The sequence below is a fragment of the Nilaparvata lugens genome, chromosome 4 (genome assembly GCF_014356525.2).
Source record: "Nilaparvata lugens isolate BPH chromosome 4, ASM1435652v1, whole genome shotgun sequence".
Taxonomy (NCBI): Eukaryota; Metazoa; Arthropoda; class Insecta; order Hemiptera; family Delphacidae; genus Nilaparvata; species Nilaparvata lugens.
Window position 1 is genome coordinate 27,041,882 of NC_052507.1, and position 12,289 is coordinate 27,054,170.

A 12,289-nucleotide genomic window follows, 5' to 3' on the forward strand; every position below is an offset into this window, starting at 1 on the left:
TAGAGGAACATAAAGTTTGGCCTAAATATTCATTAGGACGTGGCTACATGGTTTTTATTCACAGTTCTCTTGATATAGGATAGTTACTTCATTCTTGTTTTCCCGAAGGAAGCATTTCTCTACAGCATTTTCTGCGTCTTTGCGTGGGTATTATGGAATACAATGTGTTTCCCCACTCCACAAACGATGTAGATCACTCCATTGCAATCTATGAAACTGCTCTAGATCAAATTTCATCGTTGTTAGGGTGTGCATGTAGGGAAGTGTTCAACAGTGAGTATTAAATTGGTTTAATAGATTCGATCAGACAGCATAATCCCTATTTATTGAGCTGATAAGTTGGTGGAGGAGTAAGAAGGAGATGGCTTGGGAAAGCCTTCATAGTCTACCAGCAAGAGGGTGTTCCCAATTATTGTTTCCAAGAGAAGTGAAGTGACACCTCACTTCTCTGAGGTCGTCTCGCTCTTGTGATAATCACAGCTGCGATTGAGTTCCCGTGGGAGATCACCCATTCCCAGCACTTAACTCCATCAGGGGGGATTCTCTTCCTTCTTGGGGACTCGTTTATTTACCTCTTGCAATTTTCTGTTATCAGAATTCTCATCTACCCCTCACAGTGTAAGGCAATGCAGCCCCTTATACCGCAGACACAACCATTCCTCTCACATTTTCATTAGAGGAAACATCCTTGGCAATTGAATCTTATTGATAATTCAGATTGAGTGAGATCATTCAACTAGGTCAGGAATCAAAGCTTGCTGCTTTCTGTCTTTTAAATTCACCTTGAATCCTTATAAATCTAAAGTCGACTCCTATATTACCAAACATGTAAACCATTACTTTTTTGCTACTTGCGTTGAAAGATGTATAGATTTTTGCTCAATGATTACTCATTTTTGTTTGTCTAACAAATTGTTTGTAATGATTACTAAATAATTGTTTGCAATGAATAATATTAAATAACTCACTAATTTTCGACAAATCCCTGAAAAAGGCTTCTCAAACTATTGTAAAACAAATCGGATACTTCAAACCCATATTTTCTGTAAAAATGTCCTATTCTAGATTATTCTACTTACGACGAATTTCTTATCATTAACAATGATAAATGTTCTGTTTGGTTCAGATCGGGCCAAATTGAATGGACTAGGAGTTCATGACAAACTTATTCTTCTACTTCATGCTCACTGTTCCATTATTTTTAATTATCTGGACAACCAATTACGCATCTAATCTTAATATCTCTGATTCCTCGCCATAGAAATATCTCACTACCATTTTGTGGTGAGTATTTTGGTTGCTCAGAACGATCGAATCAATTTCCCAAAGTGTGCTACAGCTTAATTAAATTGGAGTGGTGGGAGAGTTTCAGCTTTTTTTCTGGATGGGGGTAATTAGTTTTGTAGCAACAAGATCAAAGCGCTGTTATCAGTGAATGAGTGCGGTGCACAAGCGCTAATGTAATGCGCTCACAAAAATCATGAGTATCACCTTCAAAAAGATGGTTGCCCATGCACATTGTTTGAGAACTGGGAACTGGGAAGCGGGAGAGCAAGACGTAGACTGGTGCGCTGCTGTTCTCTTTTCGAGAGCAGATCCATAACAGCAACAGCAGCAGCAGCAGCAGGAGAGATAATCGCAACACTGTAATTGAAGTCTGCGAATCGCGCTGGGTGCACGTCGCATTCATAAACCAACCAGTCTCCAGTCTCCAGTCTCCAGTCTCCAGTCTCCCTCGCACATGTGAACCCCAACACAATGAAATTACTCAGCAGCTCAGCGCGAGGGGCCTTGCAGTGAGTACTGTTTTTAATGAGTACACGAGATAAGGATGACTTATTTCTCTCTTGATTTTTCATTTTGTCGCAAATGTGCACTGAGCCTGCCTCGGCTTGGTTAACCGCAGTAACGTATATGAATTTCATAATCCACTTTTCTATTTTGCTGATCTCGATAAATTGTCTAGTGGACTAGTTATAAAAGCTCCAAACTACATAGAAATATGCCACCTCAAACATGAAAAATGAAAGACTCTAACAAATGACGGGAATAATTTTCACGGAATGATGACCCTTGAAAATGAATGTAACCAATATTTCAAGATTAACGAGATCGGTTTGATCACTCACCGCTTTCTTAAGTGATTTCTCTCAATTCAGGAATCTATCAAAGTGTAATGACACCATTTCTAAGTGGAATGTTAAAGTCTCAACTTTTTTGATAATTTTCCAAGTTGAAGACGGAACAGTAATTGCAAAATTCATCAATCCACGTGTAAAGTTAACATAACAAATGGAATACAGTAATTTTCTTGTATTAGTTTCATAATTTATAATGAAGTTTTAAAAAGAGCTCCTGACTTTCCTTGACTAAGGCTCACCCATTTACTAAGAGTATGCTAACAAAATGATTGGGAGGGAGCACATTAAGTTAATAATGATGGAAATATCCAATTGTTTGCAAATTTCCCAGTATATTGAAAGAATGCTACCACAAAACCTCTGGTTTTTCATCAAAACTGTTTTACAACTTTCATCACGACGATTTCCCACCGGAAACAATATAAAATCTAAATCTATATAATCACTTGAAAAATAAAGTTCTCCTGATTGAAAAAACCGTATTCCATAACTGAATAGGCAGCTCAAATTCTCAATTCTTGGAAAGAAACTTAAAATTATTAGTATATCCACATAGGCTTAGATCCTAGAAAGAGAACTTTTGAAAAATTCACATGAACCTTGAATACATTCTTCCATTATAACAGTTATTCATCAATGGCTCAACAAATAAAACCTGCAATTACAGATAAAACGATTGATTAGTAATTTTTGCAGAATAGAATACGATAAGCATAATCACACCCGACATTATATTTTAAGATATACAAATAAATTATTCCAACATTTATTATAATTGAAATTGATTGTTTTGGGCCAACTATACAAAATGAAGCTGACCTGTCTGGTTGACTCCTGACGGTCGGATTCGAGCATCGTAGCTGCTGGGACCGAGAATTTGATCCAGCACTTGTTTCTCCTTTTCTCGGTAGTTTATTTTTCCGGAAGAAGTAGGTTGATTGCACCTGTAGATTCAATAGAGAAAATCTTAAAAAAACAATGAAAGTTAAAGTTTTTATTGTTGATTAATTTGAATGCTAGATTTATGAATCAGATGAAGTACAACGATAATACCTGCTATCAAGTAACTGATGATAGTGAATATAAGTAATCCAATGATTTAAACAACAGATACACTTAATTATTATTTATAATATCAAATGTCATCTATATTGTACCGATAGTCCAATACATTCAAGCCTTCATAAGATCTTATTTTACTTTGAATAAGTTTGTAAATAGTAATTTATACAACAGTTTTATAATGGAGGGTCTTTAACCAATACCTTTTATTAATTAGTAATAGTAGGTATTGCTTTAACGCTTGAGTTAGATCTACATTTTATAAAGCGAGCGAGCGCATGTTTAAAACATCTCACGAGTGCTATAAAGACCATATAGAAATGTGCATACACTATTTTATCTACGACCACTCAAGTAAAGTCCAGTACGGTATCACATTGTTCGTTGGTTAGAAAATATCTAGCCTATATGGTGGTGAATGATTGGAATGACATTGCGTGAATAGTCATTCTATACAAAATGAAGCTGACCTGTCTGGTTGACATTTGCATTCATTGTACAGGTTGGAAAATTCAATTTGAAGGAATCGTTTACTCAAAACTTTTCATCCGAAACTCCATAATTTCAGATCGAGATTATTAGATTAGTGTTTGAGTCTTTGATTAGTATTGCTAACTTATATTTTCGCTTTTTGAGTGTATTAGAGTCCATAGATGAAAAAAGATTGAATGGATCTGAGTTAGATGCTGGAATCAGATTTATAATATGTTATAACTGATTCTGTTCCGAAGAGCTAATTTCAGTTCAGCAATCTCATTTTCGACACTGTTCGTGAGTAATCTTCTATCGTCATTGTATCAAAAGGTAATGCATAGAATGATCTTTTAAGTAGAGTATAGTTTTGAAAATCAATTACGAAGCTCTTAGGCTAATGTTTACATTATAGAGTTGTCGTAGATAAAGTCATTTTATAATAGAATTTGTCCTTTTTTTGATATTAAAGAATGATCTAATAATGATGATAATGTGCATTACAATGAGGTTACACTTATATTGAACTTATATTATACTTCATATTGAATATTGATTATCAAGGTTTCCTCATTTGTCAACCTCATTTTCTCTAATTTCTTTTGAAGCTTTTGTCACATCAGCTCAGCCTGTCACAATTGTTAGGAACTTCATTTTGTAAAATATTTCCTGTCACACTTCAAACGAAAACTTCCATCTACGATATTGCCACACTGTTAAATTTTATGAAATAGATCTCATAGAGGAAATTTCACTTAAAAGACTACCCTATCAAATATGTAGTCTATGTAAACAAACTATTTTAAAAATTAATGTGTTAATAAAAACATTACAATTTTGAAATAGAGTTGGAACTATACTATGGAGTGTGTAGTAGTTTAGAAGATAGCTAAACCTACACATAGGCTACGTGAACTATACTTATTCTAAAATGAAACAATTTAATTGCATCACTTGAAAAAAAATAATCACATATCTATTCCTATCACTAGACGCAGAGAATTTGTATTTGATAGAGGAGTATGATGGAATGAGTCACGATTCAAATTAGATGTCGGACTGTTTCAGCTGCCGCTGACCGACTGTTGGATTGGTTGTTCATGGGTGAGAGAAAAATTATCCTAAAATCCAACAAACTCGTTGCGAGTTTCCGCTTATTCAGAAACAACACATTCATAGAATCACGTACACTGTCAGTATTCCCTATAAATATCACCAACGTTAACAATTCAACCAATGCTGACAGTTTTAAAGTGAATTTCAGTATAGAAGCACGCAACGGCGTTTCGAAAAATTGAAAATGTCAGATGAAAGCTCCGGCCCGGCGGTAGTGACGGCCATTGCCGCCAAATTGAAATTCTGACGCAAAAATTCAGAGCGAGTGCAAAGGTAGGGCGGGTGGGAGTGAGCATTGGTTGGGTTGACAGCGAGTGAGAAAGGGCGAAATCTCTCTCACAGTCCTGTCGAAAACTGTAATTAGTTTCTGTCCAGTGTACGATTGCATCGACGGTTTTCAAAGGCCAAAGGTTACTACGATTTCAAGAAAAATCGACAGCGGTTGTATGGCACCAGGCAGGTGTGCCAACCAATGCCGACATTTTCACTTGTAAGCAATTTATTGGATTTTCCTTCAAGGAACTGCCTGCCAACTCAATTTAGTAGCCTTTGCTGCATTACAGTCAACTGCTATTGTAACCTGACTAATAAGGTGAAACTTGAAAGTCGCAGGTAATTTCAATGATCATTTTGGATTTTAAATTAAATAATCGCATCCTATATTGCAATTTTATTCAGGAACATAATTTGCTTGGATAAATAATGAATGGGATTTTTTCCCAGATGGGAAAAAGCTATCCGTGAACTTTGAGAGCTTTTTAAATCAAGCGCAATTCAATTAAAAGTTTAGTTACATTTACTATCTTCCAGTAAACCAAGATTGATTTTCTTCTTCAAAGGACTAACGAAGATTATTTATTTTCTCATAAACCAGAGTGTAAGGTTCAGAGGAATAGCTTTTCAACTTTTACATCTTCCACAATACAGTGCTATCACAATAGCACTACCAATATGGATCTCATTTTTTCTTGCTTAGAATTATTCTCTTGTGAGCTCTAGTCTTGTCCGTGAGAAATTGGAATATTGTTAATGATTGAGATATAAATGGACTTAGCACGGAGTTTTTAGTTAGTTATCTACTACGTAGAATATCCTATTATCCAATTATATTAAGCAAGCAATTTATGTATTTATATATCTGGTTATCCTATTATATTAAGCGAGCAATGTCTGTATTTATATATCTGGTTATCCTATTATATTAGGCGAGCAATTTCTGTATTCATATATCTGGTTATTTTTATATCTGGTTATTTATATATCTGGTTAATTTTTATATCTGGCTATTTTTATATCTGGTTATTTATGTTTTACGGATCTCGAAAACGGCTCTAACGATTTCCACGAAATTTGGAACATAGTAGGTTTATGATATAAGGATTCGATTGCACTAGGTCTCATTTTTTGGAAAACTCGATGAACGACATCTCCCTACTATAAGAAACTCCTATACGAGGCAAAACAGTTCACTAAGAAGAAGAATTTCAAATTTGCATGGTCAAGAGATGGAAAGGTTTACATACGGAAACAGGAAAATACTAGAGCACTGAGAATTCGGACCGTGAATGATCTTCTCGAAATTGGTAATGGCGATGTAACTCGAAAAAACGAATAGTCTTCAGAGGACCGGGTTGAATAGGACTTCTCCGGAGCTTTTAGAATAAGATTTTTTATTTAGTATGAACTCTTTCAACGAGTTATGTAACATTCTGAGTGATGACGTTTTTAAGACGGGAGAAATTGAAGATGTGAATTATTATGATTTACTCACTGATAAAGAAACAAGTCCAGTTAACTATATGAACATTTTTCAAATGAACATTCGTAGTATTTATAAGAACTTTAATGAATTCATAGTGTGTCTTAATAATTTCAAAGTGTCATTCGATATAATAATTCTAACTGAAACTTGGTATTCTGGCGATAAGCCTATTAATTTTTATATAGATGGCTACAATTTGCTAAACCAGCCCAGTAAACTTAATAAATGCGATAGTCTTTGCATGTATATTAACAAAAAATATAATTTCACAGTTTTAGATTGTGAGTTGATAGAAGCTAACGCGCTGAGTGTTATTGTTGAACTGGGTAATGATTTGATAATACAAGTTATCGCAGTCTATAGGTCTCCGAACAGCAACACAGATAATTTTATCCGAGTGTTGAATAACTATCTTGAATCTCTTCCGAATAATCGTAATGTAGTTTTGGCAGGTGATATTAATATCGATATTTTGAGCACTGATCGCTGTACATTTCAGTATCTGAATGTTATGAATGGAAATGGTTTTAATTCTTTAATTAATATTCCGACTAGAAAAGTGGATAATAGTCAATCTTTAATTGATCATATATTCTTCAAGAATTCTACACATTCTATCGAACCAAAAATAGCTAATGTCTTTAATTAAATATCACTGATCACTTTGCTACCACTCTTCATATAAATCTAAACAGTAAATTGCCTCACACTCCCGTCACACAGACAAATATAATTACTATGATTGATTTTAATAAACTTAAATCATACCTACTGCACGAGAAATGGGAATTTCTGAACAATGATGATTCTGTTGATTCTATGGTTGAGAGGTTTGTTAATACTCTTACAAATTATATACATATTTCTAAATATGAAAAAAATTAATCATAAGAAAAAACCACTGAAACCATGGATCACGCTTGGCTTGATAGAGTCTATTAATGAAAGAGATAAAATTGCCAAACAACTAAAAAAGGAACCTTTCAATACTAACTTGAAAAATAAATACAGGACATATAGGAACCTACTGAATAATCTTATAAATCGTACAAAGGATGATTATTATAAAACTAAAATTAACGAATGTGGGAATAATGCAAAAAAATTATGGTCTTACATAAATGAACTACTAGATAGGAAAAGGAAAGAAAATGAAATAAAATTAAATGCACATGAATTAAATAAATACTTTGTAAATGTTGGTAAAACTTATGCTGATAGGATACCTAAATATACCAGCCAGCCCGCTTATGAATTCAAATATAAGAAAAATAACTCGAGATTGACCGACTCTTTTGTCTTGCAACCGGTAAATGAAATTCAAATAAAAAATGCCATACTCAGTCTGAAAAATAATACATGTCCAGGTATTGATGGTATAAATAGTAAAACTTTAAAAATAGTAGCCGATTTCATTGCCTATCCTTTCACATCAATTATAAATAAATGTTTTCGCAAAGGAGTTTTTCCACAATTGTTCAAGGTCGCTAAAATCAAACCTCTATTCAAATCAGGTGATAAAAAACTCACTGAGAACTATAGACCAATCAGTTTGCTTAGTTCATTAACGAAAATAATGGAGAAAGTGATAAAATTTCAAATTATTGAATTCTTTGACTTACATGGGATAATAGAAGACCACCAATTTGGATTTCAAAAAAATAAATGTACTGATGATGCTCTAATCCATTTCTCAAATTCTGTGGCAGATTTGTTAAATAAGGGAAGAAAACTCTTGCGGTTTTCCTTGATCTAGCCAAGGCTTTCGATACTGTGGCTCACAACCAACTACTAAATAAACTGGATCGAGCAGGAATCAGAGGTACAACTCTGAGATTGTTCCATAGCTACCTTGCACATAGATCACAAATTCTTACACTTGATGACTGTGTGAGTGATCTGCCTCTCTCCGGTTATGGTCTCCCTCAGGGAACAGTCTTATCACCAATCTTATTCCTTCTTTATGTAAATGAGATACTCAGACTAGACCTGAATGGAGGTGTGGTATTCTCATTTGCTGACGATACTGTGCTGTTGTTTGGAGAGAGCACCTGGCAGAGAGTCTATGGAGCCGCCTCCAGAGGCATCTCCACTCTGAAGAAATGGTTAGATGTTAACTCCCTAAGCTTGAATATTAAAAAAACAAAATATATCGCCTTTTCAAGAAATATCTCTGGACATGAAGAGACAAATTGTACACTTAAATTGCATTTAAATTGTAATTTATTAGACGATGCTCCCTGTAGATGTCCTGAGATTGAAAGGACTAGTCAAATAAAATATTTGGGTTTGATAATCGAGGAGGGATTCAAGTGGAGAAGGCATATTGAATACCTATGCCATAAACTAAGGTTTGTCTCCTATAATTTTTATAAGTTGAGGTCGATACTTGATTTATCAAAGTTGAGAATGCTTTATTTTGCAATTGTACAATCTCTATTAAATTATGGCTTGGCGGTTTGGGGTGGTACTTATGACACTCTTTTGTTACCACTATTCATTATACAGAAAATGATCATAAAAACCATATCAAATAAACCCATATTGTTCCCCTCAAAAATTGCATTCAGTGAATTGAGAGTCATGTCAATCCGTCAACTCTATGTGCTTAGCATATTTAAATATTTCAATAAACATAGAAGCTCATTTTCAAGAATCAATGTAACTCATAGAACAAGATACAATCTACATAGATATGTTACTTATGATTCGAATTTAACGGTTATTCGTAAGCAGCTGGTATACATCGCTCCAAAGATTGTAAACTGCATCCCGAACGAGCTCATCGGTGTACCTATTAAGTCTGTACCAATAAATATTAAAAACTGGATACTTCACAACTATTATTTCCATCTTAATATTTTATGAGTTCAAAATTTTTTTCAGCTTTTCATTATTGTCTGGATTAATTCACAATTAATAACATTTATTTTAAATATACTTACCATTGTTTGAATAAAAATATTCCATTTTAAATTATTAGCTTAAGATTTAGAAACAGTTACGGTAAGTCTCTACTCCTACTGGCGAACAAGTGTTTCACTTATGCCAGTAGTTCTTCACCTCCAGCCGTATTTTACAGATAGATGATATAGATATTTAGAATAATAATTATTGTTTTTTTTCTGATTGTCACATCTTTGTAAAGTTTTTGTGTTTTGGTGAAATAAATTGAATTGAATTGAATTGAATTGAATTGAATTGAATTGAATTGAATTGAATTGACATTAAAAGGATAATTCATCCTTGGAAAACAGATGATAATTTCGTCGTCTCTCGATAACAGAAGATGCGTGTGCCTGTGTGGGAGAGAGACAGAATTATTTCTAGCTGTGTAATCATAATCAATCAGCGAGAAATTTTATCAATTTGATCAACATAATCTGATTTGTTGACATGACATGATAATCCTCCTTAACTAGAGTATATAATAATAATTTTCAATGTTGATCATTATTTGACAATTTTAAGTAATTAGTGAATGTTATTTTGTTTTTCAATTTGGTTTGTAAATAATCTAAATTATAATTTTTCTTGTTTTCAAATATTAAAACTGAAAATTGAACCTGAATTCAAGTGTATGGAACACAACCTACTTTCTGGACTATTTATAGTGTATAAATCAAAATTCGGGAAAGAAACAGTTTTGGGCTGTGCCTGTTAGTACTTCCCCAATCATTTTGAAGAATTGTGTTCGGTTTATCAAAAGTCAATAAAGAAATAACGAGCGAAGCTCGGTGCCCCGATATTAATATTATTAAGCCATATAAATATACCATATAACAATATACCATATAAACAATACTCAACAAACTATTTTTGCTTTCATACTTGGTACAGCAACTCGCAATAAGAAATGAAACAAATCCATAGAGTTCTCAAGTAGACAATAATTGAATGTTTGAGGAATGAATTATGTTATTATAAAGTAGTTATATTTACCAGCATATTTGAGCAAAGTATAAGAGTAAAGGAATGATGGCTGTATTTATTGCAAAGGCCATGGACAGCTGTGGCGGGATTCAGCTCTGTCTACACGACCTGCTACGCACACATGGCATGCGATTATCTGCAACACAACACAAATACAGCTATTAACATCCTAATAATACATTCGAGTATTATCAGCAACTCCTAAATACCTAGTATTCATGAGGTCCTGGTATTAAAATTAAAACATTTTGTTACAATATTTCAATTACAGAATCACAAAATGAAAACTCACCAAGAATTCATCAAAACTGAATAATTCACCCGACTGGAATCCTTCATTTCTGACGTGAACTGTCCAATCACAGTATTAGCCTGGAGCGCTGATGAAGATTTATGACAGTCATCATCATTTATGAATTATCATGAGTTACTAGATTTCAGATTTTTATAACATTGTTGCATATATGTTATAATAATGTTGCAAATGTGATTCATCAATGCTGATACCAACAAGTTCATTACAGACTTATTATTGTTGTATAGTCATACGATAGTATCCAGTGATATTCATTCACCCATGTTTTTTACTTTCCTTGCCCTACTACCATAGGTAAGGAAAGTATTGCTTTCCAAAAAAATTAAGGTACCCCAATTTCAAGTTTCCTATACGTTTCAAGGTCCCCTGAGTCCAAAAACATGATTTTTGGGTATTGGTCTGTGTGTGTGTATGTGTGTGTGTGTGTGTGTGTGTATGTCTGTGAACACGATAACTCCATTCCTAATTAACCGATTGACTTGGAATTTTAAACTTGAGGTCCTTATATCATGAGGACCCGACAATAAGTAATTCAATAAAATTCAATTCAAGATGGCGGTAAAAATGGCGGATAATTACTAAAAAACCATATTTTTCACGTTTTTCTCGAAAATGGCTCTAACGATTTTCTTCAAATTTATACCATGGATAGCTATTTATAAGCCCTATCAACTGACATGAGTCTCATTTCTGGGAAAATTCCAGGAGCTCCGTAATATTCTTGAGAAAAATGGCGGATAATTACTAAAAAACCATGTTTTTCACGTTTTTCTCGAAAACAGCTCTAACGATTTTTTTCAAATTTATACCATGAATAGCTATTTATAAGCCCTATCGAATGACATGAGTTTTTTTCTGGGAAAATATTGCAGGAGCTCCTTAATACTCTTGAGAAAAATGGCGGATAATTACTAAAAAACCATGTTTTTTACGTTTTTCTCGAAAACAGCTCTAACGATTTTCTTCAAATTTATACCATGGATAGCTATTCATAAGCCCTATCGAATGACATGAGTTTTTTTCTGGGAAAATATTGCAGGAGCTCCTTAATACTCTTGAGAAAAATGGCGGATAATTACTAAAAAACCATGTTTTTCACGATTTTCTCAAAAATAACTTGACCGATTTTTTTCAAATTCATACCCTGTATAGTTATTTATCAGCTCTATCAACTGGCATGAGTCTCCTTTCTGGAAAACCAATGAGGGTCCACCCCATCCTTGGGAAATGGACTTAGTAACCTCCTTCTCGTGCATGAGGTAGATAGGTAGAGCAGTCTATAAAAATAACACATAGTCGAGATATTTCATCTGTAGAACAGCTGTTTTGACGACTTTAAAAAAATCATCGGATTTCACAATTTACACAAAGGAAAAAGTACTCTGAAAACAATTATATACACACATATACAGTAGTCTGATCGTAGTTTCAAATAATTATGTTGCCGCCAATCGTCATTATGTTATTTTTCTAAATTATTGTCGTTTA

At 33.7% G+C, this 12,289-nt stretch overlaps 1 protein-coding gene across 11 annotated transcripts in view; it reads right to left on the reverse strand.

Annotated features, from left to right (window-relative positions):
• The window catches only part of LOC111045361 (glutamate-gated chloride channel), a 140,006-nt gene that overhangs the window by 42,200 nt on the left and 85,517 nt on the right, over positions 1 to 12,289 (reverse strand). For 10 of the 11 annotated variants that reach the window (XM_039427228.1, XM_039427232.1, XM_039427225.1 and 7 more), the window contains 2 exons: positions 10,495 to 10,621; positions 2,961 to 3,085 (listed from right to left, as the gene is read on the reverse strand). In XM_039427228.1, the coding sequence (XP_039283162.1) occupies positions 2,961 to 3,085; positions 10,495 to 10,556 (187 nt within the window). In that variant the 5' untranslated portion in view covers positions 10,557 to 10,621. Of the gene's footprint in view, positions 1 to 2,960; positions 3,086 to 3,673; positions 3,680 to 10,494; positions 10,622 to 12,289 lie in introns of those variants that run through there. The other variant, XM_039427235.1, reaches the window with a different exon arrangement.